The 20,610-nt window shown below is 42.9% G+C and overlaps 1 protein-coding gene across 4 annotated transcripts in view; it reads right to left on the bottom strand.

The window, feature by feature from the left end:
* NPSR1 (neuropeptide S receptor 1) overlaps positions 77 to 20,610 on the bottom strand; it is a 158,545-nt gene continuing 138,011 nt past the window's right edge. Inside the window, exons 6-10 of one of the 4 annotated variants that reach the window (XR_001918006.1) lie at positions 18,718 to 18,794; positions 6,413 to 6,499; positions 1,581 to 1,768; positions 654 to 743; positions 424 to 527 (exon numbers count right to left, since the gene is read on the bottom strand). Coding sequence is in view for 3 of the 4 variants with exons in the window: in XM_005679196.2 (XP_005679253.2) it covers positions 437 to 527; positions 1,588 to 1,768; positions 6,413 to 6,499; positions 18,718 to 18,794 (436 nt within the window). In the remaining variant the exon portion in view is untranslated. Of the gene's footprint in view, positions 528 to 653; positions 750 to 1,580; positions 1,769 to 6,412; positions 6,500 to 18,717; positions 18,795 to 20,610 lie in introns of those variants that run through there. The other 3 variants (XM_005679196.2, XM_013963230.2, XM_013963229.2) reach the window with 3 other exon arrangements.

Below are 20,610 nucleotides of genomic sequence, written 5' to 3'. Positions count from 1 at the left end.
GAAACTTGAATCCAAAAATGGGAGGAAAATCTAGGCCCAGGTAAGCCTTTTATTTACTTCTTAAATTGTAATTATAAGAATATGTACAAACATGCTTTGTTAGTCAATCCTCTCTGCTTGCCCAAGCTTGGGCCCTGGGCCAGCAATGTCTCTATCCGTTGATTCTGGTGCTGACCAGTGAGAAGGGCAGCTAGGAGTGGTAGGGAAAGAAGGGGTATCTTTCCTGGCTGGTGGGAATAGTTTGTAACTTCCTACCGGCCAATACTTGCTGAGGCAGGTGACATGCACTCTTTAGGATGTTTGCCTTGTGCATCCCCCAGGTGATAAAGATACAGGGCAGAGAGGTTGGCTCAGGCTTTATACGCAGGCCCAAGGTGCTGATGGGAACCCAGGAGAGCTGATGGGGCTCAGCCCAGTGCTACCACTGCCCCATGATCTACATGAATTCCGGCTTGGACAGAGCCTGCATCTCATGCTTCTCAGTTCTCTCCCGACATGTCATTCTGGAATCCCGTGATCTCTGCTCCCTAAAGAAAGAACAAAGAGGAAAAATCATTTGTCCTGAATAATTTAACTGTTAGGAGCTAACACTTGTGGAAAACTTATAAAGGATCAGGCATTGTGCTAAGCACTTTTAATGTACTAGCCCCCACCGTACTTCCCCACCACTCACAGCCCTCCTTCCTACTGATCAGCGCCAGAGCCCAGTGACAGAGACAGCACTGGCTAAGATGTAGGCACTGCTACTGCTATAAGCCCCTTTTCACATGTGAGGAAATGGAGGTTTATGGAAGTTAAATCACTTTTCCTAGGTCACAGGTAGCTATGAATCAACAATGGCAGCATCAAACCCAAGCCTGTAACCATTCTGCAGTTCTATCATGGAGACAAGAGGAAAGGGGAGGGCAGGGAGAGGCTGATGGGTGAGAGGCCAGAGGCAAAGCAGGTGAGGCATGGCAGCCATTCTAACATATCAGTGATGTTTAGGATCACTGAGAAATGCTACCATCCATCCATAATTCTAGAAGGACTTGAAAGATCTTGTCAACTGATGGAAGAGAGATTCAACGGAGGGCATCAAACCCAAGCCTGAAACAATTCTGCTACGAGTCCATCCCCTGCGGATTTTTCCACCTGCCCCCTGTAGATTGTGCAGTAAAACAGCTGAAAACCAGCAGGCTGAGTCATTGTGGGAGCGGTCTCATTTCAGCTCTGTAACTAGTTATTCACATAATCTCAATAATGTCCCTTAACCTGTGAGCCTTAATTTGTTTATCTGTAAAATGATCATTCTTTGTGTCCGGCTATCTCCATGGCATTGTATTGAGCCAACTCATGGGGAGAAGCTTTGAACTAAAATAAGGATCGTCCATATGTGACTCGATTAGGATGATTGCTATAGGAGGTGATGTGGTATAGGAGAAAGCATGAGCCATGGCTGAGGGGCCTGGATTTGAATCTGTCACACTAGCGGAAACTTTTTGACTCTCCGTTTCTCATCTATAACCCGCCAGGGAGCTCTAGCATGAGGAAGACATAGGTTGGAGGTGAGTGCAGTGGGCTTCCCCATGTCTGAATGCCTCTTACCTGCAGGGGAAGCATATGGAGTTGCTGAAAACACAGTAGATGAGGGGGTTGATGGCACTGTTCAAGGCAGGCAGGTTCTGAATGATCACAGAGGCGTAGAAACGCTCCTTAGTGTTTGGAAGGAGGCTGAAATTGTCTAAAATGTCGAAGAGGAAGTAGGGACTCCAACAGCAGATGAAGGCTGGGGAGAAGAGAACCATTAGCACTGTAGCAGCCCACAGCCCAGAGGGCCCTCTGTGTTGGCCCTGAGTGGAGCTTCAGTGAGGAGGTTCCTTAGCACCTGGGATCTCAGAAATATTTAGAACAGTTGTGTGTGTTCATATTAATGTCATGTTTACTTAAACACACACATACACACTCACGTCTACACATACATACATTACATCCCACAGACGCATTTCTGAAGTTGAGTAAATTTGCTGGAGCTTCTCTATCTGTAAAGGGAAGGTCTGATTTAACTACTGCAGTGATCCTTGAAAGGCTGGGAGCTGTTCAGCATGGCCTTAGCCTCTCATTCTACACTGTGCGAAAGAAAATTCAGCAGATCCCTTTGGAGACTCTATGGTAAAAGACAAAGCAAGGAACACTTTACAGCGACTCCTGTTTTGGGGTAGGCGAGGGGAAGGGGTGGTAGCTAATGTTTCAAAACACAGCCTGGCTAAGTCACAAGATTCTCAATTTTATTTTCCATTTCCAAGTCAGCCTCTCCAGGCAACACCCACACTATATACCCCTTACCGAGTCCATTAGTGTGCGTGAGACCCTGATTCTGCTTGGATCGAAATCCTCAGAGGAAGGAGATGAGAAATGGAGACCCAGAGTGCAACGGCCAATTTTATGTGCCACCTTGACGAGGTCATAGGATGCCCAGATTTTTTTGTTAATCATTACTTCTGATTATTTCTGTGTTCTCAGAGTATTTCTGAATGAGATTAACATTTGAATTTGTAGATTAAGAAAAGTAAATTGTCCTCCCCAATGCGGGTGGGCAGTGATCTATCCATAGGTGTGAATACAATAAAAAGGGTGAGTGAGAGAGGAGTCACTCTGTTTGCTTGACTGCCTTCTGGCTAAGACTTGGATCCTCTTTGGCCTCCATACTTTGACTCAGACTGAGACGACACCATTAGCTCTCCTGGATCTGGAGATCTGGGGACTTTTCAGCTTCGCAGTCAAATGAGCCAATTGTTTACAATAAATATCTATATCTATATGTATCTATCCATCTATATATAAAATTTCTCTGGAGAATGCAAATTAAAACCATAGAGATAAACCTTCTTGGGATTGACTGGAACCCACATGTGCTCTCTCTTGCTTTCTTGCCCCATCCTCTCCACTCTCTTTCTTTGCTTTCTCAGTCATAGGATCTTTCCTCAGGGAAGTCAGGCTTCCTTTGCCATCTGACTGTAGGAATCAGCTTGTCACCATAACTCTTTGACTGACACATGTATTTTTTCCCTCCTTGACCTTGACAATCTGTTAAAAGGGAACAGTTCTAACACAAAGACCACTGAACACTCTAGGCTCTGGAGGTAAAGCCTGGCATTGGCGCAGATCGTAGTTCTGGGGCATGGAGGGGCAAAGCTTCTGTTGGGGGAATTTTGAAAATGCGTGTGTGTATATTTGTGCGTGCTGTGTGGGTCCTGGTTTTCCTGGGGATACCCGTCCTCCTGCATCATGCAGCCGGTCCCATCCCTGTCTCATACATCCTTCAAATGCCCATTTGGACATTTATGGAGCAGAGAATCTGTTTATAATGACCCCAGTCTAAAAACCTGATTCTCTTTTATATATGACCACAATATTTTAAATAAATACTGAGTTTTCCAGAAGTCCAATTCCCTTGCAAACAGAGGAAAGATTACTTTGTTTAATTTGGAACTTTAGCAGGATTTGTTCACCTACTGGGAAAATAAAGTCACTGACAGCAATACTGCTTTATTTTTTATGTCTCCATGAAAACACACCTGCATTGGTTTGCATTTGTAATTATTATTACTTCATTATTCTACTAAGGACTGTATCCAAGTATTTATATATTGAAATCTGTATTATTTTATTATCAATTATTTTCTTCCTAGTCTCCCTTTATGTTATACACTGATCTTTTAAGAATTATGGTAGGTACATAGGTTTTTGTATACATTTCATTTCAGAATGGTAAAGGGGCATTACAAAATATTTGTTATAGGAAGGGGCATTTTGGTCTGATTGCACTGTTGACATGGCTGACCTCCTGTGGACTTTCTTGTTCTCTGACTAAAGGGAATCCAACGCCTATGTATGTGGCTCCTGATTATAAAAGGCTGTACTGGCTCTGAAACACATATATAAGGTATGCTTCATGCCTCAACATCCAGGGAATGTGTATCATGCTTCTGATTGTCTGGGAAAGCAAGATAATCTCTGATCTACTGCAGAAGCTTCTGAGAAAGGGCTTTGAGCCCCAGTGGGTGGTATATGCTCTATGCCCGGGTCTGCCTGCAATGTTGTCTTGTGATTGTATTCCCCTGGCTGAGTCACACGGCATGCCGTCTGTTTGGCATTTTGCGGATGCACTTTAGAAAGGTGAGAGGGACAGTTCTGGTGACAAGGTACTCGCAGAGCTAACATGAGAGCTATGCTCCCAGAGGTCTTAAGAACCACAAGATGGGTAGGGAGGGGTAGTATTTTGAGCTAAGTAAAAAAAGGAAATGACACAAATCTTTTCCTTCATGCATATTCCCATTTGTTCTTTCAACAGATATTAATTAAGCACAGTGTGCAAGGACCCTATAAGCCCTTGGTGATAATGTAAGGAAAACAAAAGCGAAAGTCATTGCTTATGGGGATTTTGCCCCACAAATAGACAATAAACAGATCAACATATATCCTATACTGTCAAGTGGAAGTAGAAATATGAAGAAAAAATAAAGTAGGGTAAAGACTATAGGAGAGACATTTAAGACTTGCCAAGGAGGCCTTTCTGAAGAGGTGGTGTTGTTGGAAAGCAAGATGATGTCAAGCCATGGCATGGATAAGCCATGCCACCATCTGAAGGCAGGGCATTTCAGGTGGGAAATATTGCAAGGTATGAACAAGTTGACATTTGAAGAAACAGCAAGAAAACCAGTGTGACTTATATATAGAATGGGCAAGGAAGAGAACTGGGGCATGGGGCTGGATACTTGCCTGGAGGACAGATCACACACACTGTAAGACATGGGAAAAAGTATGATTTTATTCCAGTGTAATGGGAATCCATAGGTGAGTTTGCAGGGTAGTGATAGTGTCTGATTAACATTTTTAAAATGATCACATTATCTGTTTTACAGAGAAGGATGAAAAGATCAGTTGCAGTTCCAGTGTTCCAAGGAGAAGTTGGTAGGAGCTTAGATCAAGGAAGTAATTGTATAGAAGCTGAGAAATGGTTGAATTTGAGAACTCTTTGCAGGTAAAGCTTCTGTGCCTTACTGATAGACTACATATGCGGCGTGGAAGAGAAATAGTATAATGACAGACAGATGACCGACCCTTAGGTTTTTGGTATGGATGAAAGATCAAGTCATTTGCTAAACTCGGGGACACAGGAGGATGAGTAAACTTGCAGGAGATAAGAAAGCATGCTGAGACTTCTGGTTTTTCATATTGAGTATGCTAAGCTTATCATAAATAAAAATTTCAAGTAGAATTATAAAAAATTTTCAAGTAGAAATCATAGATATAATTTCTAAGCAAAGGAAGTGTTCCAAAGAAGAACTGAGCAAATGTTTAGAAATCTGGCATTTTGTTGGCTGTGGTTACCTTGATAAGTGTGCCTGTACTAGGGTAATAGGAAAGAAAGCTAATAGAAATAGGCTCCAGAGAATGAGAGATGCTAGAAAGGAGAGTGTTAAAGGAGAGGGTCTGTTACTGGGGAGTTTGTAGAGGGAGCTGTTACAGTATGTGTATGTGCATATGATCCAGTCTAGGGGGATGTCTGTTGGGGAGAGGAGATGGTTGCAGGAAGAGAATTCTTGAGTTAGCAGGGAGGAATGGGATAGCTCAAGTGCATTTTGGATTAAGGAGCAGAGACAGTTTATCCATAGTAATAGGAGAAAAGGCAGAGATGCAGGTAGGTCCATGGATATGAAGGCAGGTGAATGAGGAAGTTCTATTCTGACAAGAGTGTTTTCCTTGTGAAATAAGAATCAGGGCCATTAACTGAGGGGACGAAAGGGGGAGGAAGTTTTGAAGGTTTGGAAATGACGAAGAATATAACACCAATCTGGCATATATTAGGTGCTCTAGAAATACCTTTTTTTCTTGGATGAGGTGACTTTGTGGGTCTTAAGAGTAGAGAGACCAAAAAAACAAAAGGAAAGGGAAAACGACAGGAGCGAGCAGGGAAGATAAGGCATCCATTAGGGAAGAATTTATGGTGACCTTGAAATTAAATATCCAGAAAAAATGGAATGCTGCTTCTGTCTTCCTTGGTTGTTGAACTTCAGCTCTGGGGAGTGTATGTATGCCTTCAGAAAAGCAACTGGGTCAACTAGATGGTGGTGAGCATCAGCTTCAGCTAGTAATGTCTTAATTGGATTTTTTTCCACATTATCCATCCCATGGCTGTGTTGGACAACAATATTCATAAAGACAGATGTAGGAAACCAAATGTTGGCCCGTGAGGGAGCCACAGTGGCACTGATAAGCTCCACACGCACATTCATTTCTGATTGGGAAAAGGCAGAAGTTCCCATAGACAAATTTTTTCCTTGTGTGCACTTTGTGTCACCGGGTCCCAGGTACAAATTTGTTTTTGGAATGTCAACAGTTTTACAACACGAGGAGGGATGTTGCTTACCGAGAATGATGACAATGCTATACTTGATGGCCTTGATCTTTGCCTTTGAGATGAGCCCTCGGTTGTAACTGGTGCACAGCTTTCCATCTGAAGATGCAAAAAGCGAACCATAAAGTGAAGTGCTGCTTCTGCCAATAGGAACGTTGTAGGTTAGACCCACAGTTGTCATGGGACCACTTACATCCTCCTCACCTGTGCCCAGGAGGAACCCCCCTCCCCCGCCCTGCCCTTTGACACATTCAGAGTAAATGGGCTGGATGCTGGAAACTGCTCAGTTTGCAGTTTAATGTAAAATGCAAATGCATTGGGACATCCAGACTCTCGAGAGACTTGGCTGGATGCCCTGAATCAACTGAATCTGGAATGAGCCAGGTGACCACAGGGGGCGATGCTGAGACATTGGTCTTGTCCCTGCAGCAACCTAGGACAAAGCAGTTTTCCTAGAAATCTTACCCCAGATGAACTTACTCATCTAACTCAGAAATTCCACTCCCAACAAAAGCTCAAGCCAGAGATATAATAAAACCTGTTCCAAATAAGAACCTCGTTATAACTTTAATCTTATGTGGGTTGTTTGATACTAAACATGTGAGGATTAAATTTAGGAATCCACTAGAATGTAAGCTTGATGGAGACAGAGACTTTGTTTTCCTCACTCCTGTATCCTCTAAACTAGTGAATGATTAATTAATATTTATTGAATGAATTAATATAAACCCGTCTCTGAGGCTGTGAGAGATTTTTTTTACTATCATGGCTTCTACCAGCCCTCATGGTGCCTTTGTGAAAACTGGGAAAAGATGCCCTCCCTCCAGACATAAGCAGACCCTCAGTGAGGGAGAGGCATGGACAGAAGGCCAGCCCCACACACCCTCAGCTGAGTGCCACTGATTAAGGCTCAAGGGACACAAGCCTAGTGGTGGCCAAGGTCAGAGGCCCACCCACGGCACACCTAAGTCATGCGAGGTAGGACTACCCTACAGCCCAGCTCCCATGCTCACTGGTCCTCACTACACCTTCAGATGTCTCATTTGAAATGTATTTAAATCCTCATGGAAAACTGGTGTGAAATTTACCTTTGCGCTATTTATTCTACCTTGTCTGCAATCCAATCCAGCCCAACCCATCAAGAGATAAGGACTGAACAAAATAGGCTAAAATAGAGTTCCTCTTCTCTGGGAACTTTCAATCCAGCAGGAAAGATCACTCAGCATGAGGCTGGGTGAGATGAGAGAGACTAAAACCAAAAACCAAGTATGAACGAAGAAGGAAGCCATTCCCCACTGTAATGCAGAGGTGGCCACAAGGCAGAGGCGGAAATCCCCAAGGCCAAGCTGGGGGTGGGGGCGTAGGATTGGGAAAGATGCCTGAAGCAGAGGGGAAGTCCTCAGCCAAGACGGGGAAATGAGAAAATGTAGGAAGTGTTAGAATCTTGGTGAGTCATCTCGCTTGGCTGGAGCCTGAAAGGACGCTGGTTTGAGGGCGGGGAGGAGGACTGAGGCCAAAGTAGGAAGACCTTGAATGTCTCCCTGAGGAGTTTGGGCTGAATTTCTGAGGCAGCTGCAAGTCATCGAAGCTTCTGTCTGTTTTCACAGTTTGAACGCTTACTCATTGGAGAAGACAAGCTGTTAGCAGGAATAATAGGAATAAGGGGTTTTTCTGTGCAGTGAACTGAAATACTATATTTAATTATATAATTGATTTTTATTTCTTGATGTCTACCCTGGAAGGCCACTCTTAGGCACTATTAGGGCCTTCAGATTGTTCCGTGCATTTCACAGAAGCACAAAGTTTCAGTGGTATAAGGGAGAAAATGCTTCAAGAGTATTTACAGCAGTGGTTTTTAGGTGGGGAAATATTGCCCCCGGGGTTATGACTGGACACATTTTTGATTGTCACAATGGTTGGGGTGGGTGTTCCAGGCATCTAGTGGGCAAAGACCAAGATAAATATCCTTCAATGCACAGGACAGTTCCCCACAAAAGAAGAATTACCTAGTTCAAACTACTGACAGTGCCAAGGTTGAAGCCCTGATTTCCAAAGTAGTATCTTGGAAAGGATACAGACTTCAAGATCAAACCTGAATACACACTCCAGCTCCACAACTTACTAGTGGTGTCATCTCATGCAAATTGCCTACTATTCCCAGCCTCATTTTCCCATTTTCAAAAATGAAGCATGAAACACCTAATTCACAGAGTTGTCTTGAAGATTAAAATAAAGTAATATATTCAAGGTGCCAATCCCCATAGCAGGAATGTCAATTTCCTTATTGGTTGGGATGAATGAGATTTTAACAGTTTTTCAGGAGGATGACCTGCCTTTATGGAAGTGAACAGAAAGTATTACTACATTTGTTGTTGTTGTTGTTTGGTTACTCTGTCATATCCAACTCTTCTGTGACCCCATGGATTGTAGCCCACCAGTCTCTTCTGTCCATGGGATTCTCCAGGCAAGAATACTGGAGAGGGTTGCCAACTCCTCCAGGGGATCTTCCCAAGCCTCCTGCTTGATAGGCAGATTCTTTACCTCTGAATCACCTGGGAAGACTCATTACTACATTCAGATAGGCTACTATTCCATGTTATCTGTATTAGAATTTATATACATCAGATAATTATCAGGATGGGATTATAGCCATGGGGGCAAGTAAAAAAGACAGCAGATCAAATCATATCTTTTCAAAGTATCTCCATTTGCTGGTATAACAGCTGGCTCCTAAACAGCATGGCTCTGAAGACTTACTTTTTCAGAAAACTTTTTGAGAATGACATTTGTGCTCTGAAATCTGTTTAAAATGGAAACTTGCAGTACTTTCCACAGGGCAACTGGGTGACAATATAATCAACTCCTACCATTCCATCTCCCAATGAGATCAGTAAAAAGCATCTTTAATCTGACCACTCTAGGAAATGCAAAACCTCCAGCTCCTGAAGATGGCTCTTCAAAGTGAGCTGAACTGCAAAATCCCAGTAATTCTCCTTTATTGGGAGATAAAAGGATTATTTCCCCTCAGGCCTTGGGGCTGAGCAGGAGTGAAAAGCAGTTAAATTCATCTGTCACTGTGCATTAATAAGGGGTAGCCTAGAGGCAGGGGGTGGATTAGATTTTGGACTGGAAGCAGGATGCTGCCTTGGGCTGTCTTAGTTCAAGGATGAATCCTAAGTGGCCAGTTGCTGCTCCTTTCCTTCCTCATGCTTCATGCCACTTGCAGAGCCACTGGGAACCTTCTTTTTTTTAAATTTTTGTGGGCTGAGCCTCTGAGGGGGTAGCTACTGATGTCCCGAGATTTTAAATGAAGCGAAATTTACTCCTGTCTGGTTGGGGCTGGGGGTAGGCGTACGCGGACCTACAAGAGTCCGGGTGATTTGTTTGTTAACAAGGAAGTCTACCTGATAATATTTTAAAATCATTATTTTTTCATATGTTGGTAACTTCATGTATTTCAGATCAATTTCAAAAATTGAACATTTTAACAATTATGCCTGTTTTCTAAAAATTTTGAATTTAAAATTTATTTTTAATTTCTGATAATTGATGACCTCTTCATGAATATAACCTTAATGTGGACTATTTTTGATGCATTATGTCTCATCTACTTAGCTCAGGACTTTGGCCACCTCCACTTCCTTTCCTCGTGTGTGTACAGAAGGTCATAGATACAAGGAAGTATGACCTAACTCACCTAACTCACAGCCTTGTCTATTCCTCAGCTCCTCAGTTCAGGTGGAACCAGGAACCCTGGCAGACCCAAAATAATTGGGCAGGCAGGTTAGCTATCCACCAAATTCTTTCCTTTGCCCCCAAGGCCCACAGAGAGATGACATTTTCCAGCCTCCTTTTCGGCAGGGGTTGTTCATTTCAGTTCACTCACTCAGTCGTGTCCAACTCTTTGCAACCCCATGGACTGCATGTTCATCAAATTCATGTCCATCAAGTTGGTGATGCCATCCAACCATCTCATCCTCTGTGGTCCCCTTCTCCTCCTGCCTTCAGTCTTTCCCAGCATCAGGGTCTTTTCTAATGAGTCAGCTCTTTGCATCAGGTGGCCAAAGTATTGGAGCTTCAGCTCAGTATCAGTCTTTCCAATGAATCTTCAGCGCTGATTTCCTTTAGGATTAACTGGTTTGATCTCCTTGTAGTCCAAGGGACCCTCAAGAGTCTTCTCCAGCACCACAGTTCAAAAGCATCAATTCCTTGGTGCTCAGTTTTCTTTATGATCCAGCTCTCACATCCATACACGACTACTGGAAAAACTATGGCTTTGACTAGATGGACCTTTGCTGGCAAAGTAATGTCTCTGCTTTTTAATATCAATAACCTCAGATATGCAGATGACACCACCCTTATGGCAGAAAGTGAAGAGAAACTAAAAAGCCTCTTGATGAAAGTGAAAGAGGAGAGTGAAAAAGTTGGCCTAAAGCTCAACATTCAGAAAACGAAGATCATGGCGTCCAGTCCCATCACTTCATGGGAAATAGATGGGGAAACAGTGGAAACAGTGTCAGACTTTATTTTTTGCGGCTCCAAAATCACTGCAGATGGTGATTGCAGCCATGAAATTAAAAGACACTTACTCCTTGGAAGAAAAGTTATGACCAACCTAGATAGTATATTCAAAAGCAGAGACATTACTTTGCCAACTAAGGTCCATCTAGTAAAGGCTATGGTTTTTCCATTGGTCATGTATGGATGTGAGAGTTGGACTGTGAAGAAAGCTGAGCACCAAAGGATTGATGCTTTTGAACTGTGGTGTTGGAGAAGACTCTTGAGAGTCCCTTGGACTATAAGGAGATCCAACCAGTCTATTCTGAAGGAGATCAGCCCTGGGATTTCTTTGGAAGGAATGATGCTAAAGCTGAAACTCCAGTACTTTGGCCACCTCATGTGAAGAGTTGACTCATTGGAAAAGACTTTGATGCTGGGAGGGATTGGGGGCAGGAGGAGAAGGGGACGACACAGGATGAGATGGCTGGATGGCATCATGGACTCGATGGATGTGAGTCTGAGTGAACTCTGGGAGATGGTGATGGACAGGGGGGCCTGGCGTGCTGCGATTCATGGGGTCGCAAAGAGTCAGACACGACTGAGCGACTGAACTGAACTGAACTGAGGTTGGTCATAGCTTTTCTTCCAAAGAGCAAGTGTCTTTTAATTTCATGGCTGCAGTCAACATCCACAGTGATTTTGGAGCCCAAGAAAATAAAATCTATCACTGTTTCCATTGTTTCCCCATCTATTTCCCATGAAATGATGGGACCGGATGCCATGATCTTAGTTTTCTCTTCAGCTGGGGGTAGTCACGTGATTAAGTTCTGCCTATAGGAACATGGAGAGAACTCAGGCCTGGCTCAGATACACTCCCTGAGTAATCCTTCATGCTGTCTTCCCTCATCCTCAATCTGCTGGATACTGATGCTAAGCCATACCTTAGTAGCCATTTGTTAAAGAGTGGCAGCATCGTCATCTACTTGAGTTTCTGAATGACTGTGTGTCTTTCCCTTTGACCTTTACTGTCAATTCGACTTTAACTGAAGAAGAAACAAATTTCTATTTTGTTAAGGTTACTGTATTTGCGGGTTTCTCTGATATAGCTGCTAGTGCTTCCTTGACTAAAGCAGAGATTGAAGCTTCACATGCAGTGCTGTCATAATGCAAAGCTCAGCAAGCAGCACTGGCCTATAGGCAGGGATCAGGTAGTGAGGAGACTGATAGGGAAAGCTGGGACGGTAGAGATACACTGGATAGAAGTGTTATCAAGGGAAGGCAGGTTGTGTGCTTACTGAGACTGGACCCCCAGGGAGAGTACAAAGGTGGTATAGAGTTAGGATTCTCCAGAGAAAGAGAACATACATGTCTGCATCGGTAGCTATATCCATGTATATATGGAAATTTATTATAGAAATTGACTCATGCAGTTATGGAGGCTAAATTCCTTAATCTGCTGTCTGCAGAACCAAGAGGTCTGATGGTCTAATTCAGCCCAAATCCAAAAACATGAAAACCAGGAGAGACGATGAGGTACATCTAAGTCAAAACGCTGGAGAATCAGGCAACCAATAGTGTAAATCTTTGTCCTAGTCTTAGGTCCCAAGAAGCGAGTAGGACAAGATGGATGTCCCAGCTCGAGCAAATGTGCCCTTCTTTTGCTTTTAGTTCTATTCTGGCCTTCAGCGGATTGGATGATTCTCACTGTCATTGGTGAGGCCTGTCTTCTTTACTTAGTGTGCAGATTCACACGCTTCCAGGAATACCCTCTAGACACACTTAGAAAAAATGTTTTACCAGCTCTCTGGCTAGCACAATCAAGTTGACATAGGAAATTAACTAACTCAGTTGGTAAACAGAATGTTAATAGTGTGTGTTGATTGCCACCAGCTGTGTTTAGCAAAGTATTAGGAAAAAAGAGATGAACTCAGACAAGAGTTGGTTGGAGTATGAACAAAAATGAAAGAAATTAGGGAAAGTCCTAAAATTTGGAAACCTTTAAAAAATTTTATTTCTTTTTTTTGCTAAACTGGGTCTTCATCGCTGGACTTGGGCTTTTTCTAGTGGCGTGGAGTAGAGGATACTCTGCAGTTGTGGTGCCTGGGCTTTGCATTGCAGTCGCTTCTCTTAGAGCAGAGCATGGTCTCTGGGGCACTGGGCTTCAGTAGTTGCAGCATGTGGGTGCAATAGTTGTGGCCTCTGCACTTTAGAGCAGGGGCTCAATAGTTGGGGCACACAGGGTTAGCCGCCACATGGCATGTGGGACCTTCCTGGACCAGAGATCAAACCCATTTCATGGATTCTTTACCACTGAGCCACCAAGGAAGCCCCTTAAAATTTGGAATCTTACAGAGCTGCATGGCTCGATTGTTTCCTGTCTTCATAGCACCAAGTACATGCTTTGTATGGCCCAATGCAAATTGAAAATGCAAACGGACTGCTAAAGCAAATGTGCATACTTTTTGACTGTGCACATCTTGTGCCAATGAAGCCAGTATCCAAATTCAGTTGTAACAGAAGTTTACACCAGCAATGACCCATTCAGAATCATTCCTGAGAAGAAAGGCAGACTAAGGATGTGGCCTCCCACCTATTGTTTCAGATGACCTCAAGCTAGCTTCTATTCTAGGGGATTAAATGAGGAAGCAAAGAAACTAGTCAGACCTAAGAACTATTTTCAGAAAGACTGTTTGGATATGGTTGCTGGTGAAGCTGACTGGAAGCAAATAAGTCAGAAGTCTACTAAGATTTTTAGGAATGATGTTAGATAAACATGATAGATTAGATAAATTAGACGTTAGATAAACATGAGGTTTATATCTTTGTTGATACTTAGAAATACCAGATTTTAAAACTTTACCAATCCTGGGACTGACAAATTGTACCTAGTTGAAGTTTAAATGTATACTTTCCTTGTGTATCAGTGAGGTTGAGAACCTTGTTTTTGGCTATTTCTCTTTTCCCTCTTACGAAATGTGTTTGTGTCTTCCTCATTTTTCTTCTATTTATCTTTTTAAAAAATATTTTTATTGATTCTGAAGAATTCTTCATACATTCTAGATACTAATCTTTTCCTAGATAATGTATTGCAAATAGCTTCTCCCACTTTTTGGCTTGACTTTTAAATATAAATAGAGTCAAATTTATTTATCACTTTTTTGGTTTAATGCATCTTGTCTATCTTTTAAGAAATCCTTTCTTATTCCAGTCTCATAAAGATAACATCCTTCATTGTCTTTAAAAAAATTTTAAAGTCTTACATTTCACATCTAAATTTCAAATTTCCCTGGAATTTAATTATGCCTATAAATTGAGGTGAAGATCCAATTAATTGATTACCCTATAATCTTCTGACGTATATCAAGTGCTATATGTGTGGGTCTCTTTGGGAGCTGTTTTTTTTTTTCCTATTGAAGTGTCTATACCACACTCTATTAGTCACTCTAACTTTATGATAAATCACTGTTTATACATTAAACCTTTACTACCTTGGGCTTCCCTTGTAGCTCAGTCGGTAAAGAATCTGCCTGTAGTGCAGGAGACCTGGGTTTGATCCTTGGGTTGGGAAGATCCCCTGGAGAAGGAAATGGCACCCCACTCCAGTGACCTTGCCTGGAAAATCTCATGGACAGAGGAGCTTGGTGGGCTGCAGTCCATGGGGTCGCAAAGTGTCGGGCATGACTGAGCTACTAACACTTTTACTACCTTGTTGTAATTCTCCAGAACTGTCTTCCTGGCTTTTCTTGACTCTTGAAATTTCCATGTATGTGTTTAAATTGGCTTATCAAGCTTAAGAAAGCATCCCATTTGAATTTTGATTTTAACTCTATCAATCTGTGAATCATTTGAGGAGAACTGACATCTTTATAGTACTGAATCTTGCTATCCACAAACCTGCTATATATATGTTTCATTTATTTTATATTTGTATTTTTTTTCACATGGAAAAGGAAATGGCAACCCACTCCAGTATTCTTGCTTGGGAAATCCCATGGACAGAGGAGCCTGGCAGGCTCCAGTACATACATAGGAGTTAGTGACTAAACAACTTTTTTTTTTTCATAAAGTTCCTTATGCCTTTTGTTGAAGGTAGTTGTTTGCAGACAAGCCATTTCACTCTCGTGTTCTGATAAAGAAAAGTACTTAATGAGCTTATTTTAAGTTTATTTAGCTGGAAGTGATTAGGACTTTAACCCAACTGCTCCTAATCAGAAACTTTTTTCTTCAGCTTGTTCTGCCCCATTTAATTGGAAACACGTACTTTGGCTATAGCATGGGTCACATCATATCTTCCAAGTCATATTGGCCAGATGCAGTTATATCCAGATATGTTACACTTTGTCCATTTCATGGGTACACCTCTTCCATCTCCTGCCCACAGGCAGTAAATGTCCTGCTTTATAGGAGTAAACATCCCTGGGCATCAAAAGCAAGCTCATTTATAAAGGATAACCTATAGGATTGGAAACCTCATATTCTCTACCTTTCGCTTGCCAAGCACTTGTTTTGGGAAAAGTCTGTAGATCATTTATTAGTTATTTCTTTTCCTTTCTGTCAGACTTGAGAGGGAGAAAATAGACATACTTGCCAGGAAGAAGAATGATTCTGAAACTTGAATTTTGCAGCCGTGTTTACAAAGTTAGCTTCTGTTCACACTAATCATTGCTTATTTCCCCTTGTTGATGGGCAGTAATCCTGGAATACTAAAACCAGTGGAAACCTTTTTCCCAGCCAACTCTAGAGTTACTTGGCTGTAATGAGATTGAAAATCGAGCTGCTTATGAATAAGATACAGAAAGTACACAGGCTTTTTGGAACTACTCTCTGCTCCTCATTCCAGAAAAGGGTCAGTGATGCTGATACAAAGATATAGACAAATAAAAAATTGATATGATGGACATATAAACATGTACTAGAGATTAAAAACTGATTGTAGCCATTTCCACCTTTGGAAAGGAGAGGCATACTGTATATCAGTGGAAAATGGATCTCTTTGCAGCTTTATAAAATCTCAGGGACTGGAGGATGGGGGAATCCAAGAGTGCAGGAACTAGAAAATTGAGTAGCAGGGAGATTTGGGGGACTCTGGAGAGAGACAGGGTAATCACAGATGTAAAAGGCCTGCTGAGATAAAAGTGGGAGATCCCCAAGGCGGCGGGGTAGCTGACAGAATGTGGAAACTCTTTATCACTTCAAGCCTAAGGAAATGAGATGGATTCCATGATTCACTGAATCAAGAGCAGAGGGAACAGACAAGCTGTTGGAGGTGAGAGCGTGGGGTGAGAGCTCAGAGGGACAGTGAGAGAGGACACACCAGTCTCCTAGAACTGGCAGAAATCACAGACAAGGGTTTAAACCAATCTGATTTAAATCTGAAAGTGTAGGAAGACCTCAGTCTACTTAAGCAAAATTAGGTCACCTTTTAGATTTTTAAATACATCAAAACGCTACGGGAGATGATTCTGGAAGAGTGCATTCAGCAAAGAGGCTGGCGGGTGACAGCCATGCCAACAATCCTGAGTTTGAGCTTTATAATTTAAAAAAAAAATTAAAAATTGAGCTTTTTTCAGTCATTCACCACCTTCTTGTCTGTAATGTTCTTTCTTCTGAGAGGCAGCCTGATGTGGAAGAGAAGATATAGGCTTTCTAGCCAGTCATATGTGCATTTGAATCCTGCTATATCATGACCTATGAAAACAAGCAAATTGCTTAACCTTTGAGCCTGTCTTCCATTTGTAAGAGAGAGATGATGATACCACCATACAGAGTTGTGTAAGGATTCAGGGAGGTAAAGTATGGAAAGGACCCAGAAGTGGCTGACAGCAGATGCACTGTGTGTCTCTGTCTTGTCAGTCTGTGTTGACAGACTCAGCAAACAAATGGATGGTAGCCAGATCATATTTAAGATGGAACTTTGACCCACACTCTGCAGCAACCAACCCAGGAAACCAACCCATTATCTATGGTAACCAGTTGAGGAAACCAACCTACTCTATGCGAGTCAGACTTGCAGAAAGTCAGATCACTGTTTCTAACCCAGAGTCCATAAACTGAATAATACCTCCTGGAATAGTCTACCACAAAATACCCAAGACTTGACTACTGACTGATAGCTCATTAATTTTTGCCCCTATTGTCAACTTAAAACCAACCAGAGAAAGCCAAATATGCATGCCTACCCCATCACACAGGATGCTGTGCTTTTAATCAGCACACTTACAGCTTCCCCATGGCAACAGTCCCCAGTCAGGGCATGTCTGAGGCTTTACCATTCCTCTGACTGCTTTTGTGTTTCTGTCAAAAAGACAAGTGATGGTGGCTGATTCCCTTGCTATAGCAAGCTTTGAATAAATAGCCTTTGTCTATTCTCATTTGGTTGGTGTATGTTTATTTCCACTCTCTCTCTCTCCCCTCACTTTTTTCCCCTGACTCTTCCCCTGTTATGCACTGTCTATTTGTGTCATGACAAAATTCATAAGTTGAAGACTTAATCCCCTCAATGTGATGGCATTAATTTTTGCAGATGGGGCCTTTGGGAAATAGAGTTAGATGAGAACAGGAATCTTATGATGGAATTAGTGCCCTTATAAGAAGAGACAGTAGAAAGATTTGTCTCTCCTCTCTGCTTTGTGAGTAGATAGCAAGAAGCCAGCAAGGCCATCTGCAATCCAAGAAGAGAGCTCTTACCAGGAACAGAATTGACTGGTACCTCGATCTTGGGTTTCCAGTCTCTAGAACTGTGATAAAATTAATTTATTGTTTAAGCCACTTGCTGTGGTATATTGTTACGGCAGGCTGAGCACACTAAAACACCCTCCTTTTCCCCGTGTTCCCCCTCCAACCTAGAGCTCTGGGCTTTCCAAAGCCCTCTGGTCCTACCTCACTTGAGCTGTCAAACTAGGATCATGAACTCTGTTAAGTGACAACTCAATCAAAAACCTACCCAGGCAATGCAATGATATATTTATGTAGATAGGTATAATTTTAAATTGATATGATTTCCATTTGTAAAAGATGGATGATAATTTTTGCAAAATGAATATGTATGTATGGTCTTGGCCCATGGAAACCCCATGGTCTCCTTTTTCAGAACTAGCCATTTTATAGTAACTAGACACCCGGGAGACCTTCTCTTCTCTCTCGGGCATGTTTGTGTGCTGTGTTCTCTCCAGCTTGTTCTCAGAGGCCCAGCGTTGTCTGCCTGGGAAGCAGATGGGCCGCCAAGTCTCAGCACCTATTGTCTAGGTGGTGCTCAGCAGTAGGGCTGCTGAAATGGGATTTGGGGAAGGGCTGTAGCAGGCAGTCTTGGGCTTGTTCTGCTGTGGGGGGTATGCCCAAGCCATGGGGAGGGCATGTATTCTGCCTTGATTGTCCCTAGGGTCCAGGACTGTTCTGTGGTTAGATGACAGTTTTTCTGTAAGTTTAAGCGAAGCAGAAATGTCCGTCCTCATGTTTTGCTGAATGTGTGGCCTCCTCCCTACACGGTCCTCTCTTTTCATACCAGAGTCCTCTTGGGTGCCTCTCTGCAAACCCACCAGGATAGGGTTACCCTCAGACCTTGGCTTAGAGCTGTTTCAAGGGGCTCTGCTGGCACAGCTCAGCCAGACCCAAAGTCCTCCTTCCTCAGATTTTGGGAGAGCCATGTGGAGAAGGCAAAGCCTGCCTGAAACAGCTTTTGGGGGTCTGACCTGCTAGCTGGGCCCTGATATAACAGCAGGCTTGTTATAACTGTAAAACCCCAGCTCATGTTTGCTAGAGAAAAACCTCTGCAGAAGCAAAATTAGCTAAGGATTTGGTAATGCAGATGAAAGACTTACCTGAGCAGTTGGAAATCACTGTCTCATAGGCTTTGCTTTTGACCCAAATAGTTCTGATCACAATGGCATAGATGACACTGCGGAAAGGACCAAAGATAGTATTAAAGTGGCTGGTGGGTCCGCACTCTGAGGACCACTCCAGTTCCCGAAGTGTGAGATATGGAGGCAAGGGTCTCTCAACCATGGTCTGCCCCTCTATCCTTCCGGATTACAGAGTCACAATAGATGGCAGCTGCTTCTTTTTTAAGTCAGGAGGCTTGGACTGGGTGAAATTAAGTGATTTCTCCAAGATAATTCAGATGGTCAGAAGTACAACTGAGACTGGAATCCAAACACAGGGTTTGGGGTCAGAAAAATTTAGATTTGTAACTAGCCCTATTATTTGCTGGTTGTATGGCCTTGACAGCCTTTCCTCAGCTCCATAATTCCTGCCTCAGGTGTTCACATCACTGTGTCATCCTCTCCCCTTGAGTATGGCCAGACCTGTGACTTGCTTATCAGTGCATTGGGGTGAAAGTGATGGGATGTCTATGATTACATAAGTGTGTGGGATCTGTCTTGCTAGTGTCTCTAATGCATTGCTAGCTCTGAAGAAGCAAGCTTTTGTGAGTCCTTTAGCCCCAAGAAATCAGTTCTGCCAGAAGTGCAGGGAAACTTGGAGGAAAATCCTTCCTTACTTGAGCCTCTGATAACACCCCAGCCCTGGTAGACACCTAAGCAGAGGACCCAGTTAAACCATGTCCAGACTCTGACCCCCAGAAACTGTGAGATAATAAGTTATAGCAACCCGAACCCATTAAGAGATTATCATGAACCTGGTGACTTAATAATGTTACCCAGAAATAGACAACTAAAACACTGAGTGAAACAGGAAGAATGTTGTGTCCCTCCTCCCCAAATTTACATGTTGAAATCCTCCTGTCCAATGTGGTGTTATAAGGATATGGGACTTTGGGGAGGTGCTTAGGTCATATGGAGGGTTGCATCTTCATGAGTGGGATTAATGCCCTTGTAAGAGGATATTCCCACAGAAGTCTCGTGACATTTTGTCGTGTGAGGCTACAAGGAGAAGTCTGCAACCTGGAAGAGAGCCCTCACCCAACCGTGCTCCTGCTTGTGCTCAGCTGCTAATTCATGTCCTACTCCTTTGTGACCCCATGGACCATAGCCTGTCAAGTTCCTCTGTCCATGGGCTTTCCCAGGCAAGAATACTGGAGTGGATTGCCATTTCCTTCTCCAGGGGATCTTCCCAACCTAGGGGTCAAACCCACACCTCCTGCATTGCAGGTGGATTCTTTACCACTGAGCCACCAGGGAGCCCCACCCAACTGAACTGGCAACCTAATTTCAGACTTCTAGCCTCCAGTACTGTGAGAAATATATTTCTGTTGTTTGCAAGTCACCTGCTCTGTGGTGTTCTATCATAGTAGCCAGAACCCACTAAAAGACTCGGTCTTAGTTTAGACCATCAAATCAAGTTAATAATGCAAACTTCAGAGTTTTTTAGGGATCAAATGTGACAACCTCTAAAGTGCTATACACAGTGTTTTAAAATTATCAGAGGCTCAATGAATGTCATTTTCTTTCCCTTCCTTCTTCATTTTTCACATGATATCACGCCTAATATTACATGGTGTAATCTGCACCTAGGGGCTTCCTTGGTGACCCAGTAATAAAGAATCCACCTGCAATAAAGGAGACGTGGGTTTGATTCCTGGGTTAGGAAGATCCCGTGGAGGAGGAAATGGCAACCCAGTCCAGTATTCTTGCCTGGGAAATTCCATGGACAGAGGAGCCTGGTGGGCTACAGTCCACGGGTTCGCAAAGAGTCAGACATGACTGAGCGACTCAACAACAACAACGGCAAAATATGCACCTAACAGGAAAAAAAGA

This window comes from Capra hircus, chromosome 4 (genome assembly GCF_001704415.2).
Source record: "Capra hircus breed San Clemente chromosome 4, ASM170441v1, whole genome shotgun sequence".
In the NCBI taxonomy this organism is placed as follows: Eukaryota; Metazoa; Chordata; class Mammalia; order Artiodactyla; family Bovidae; genus Capra; species Capra hircus.
This window is presented reverse-complemented; position numbering and strand designations above follow the sequence as displayed.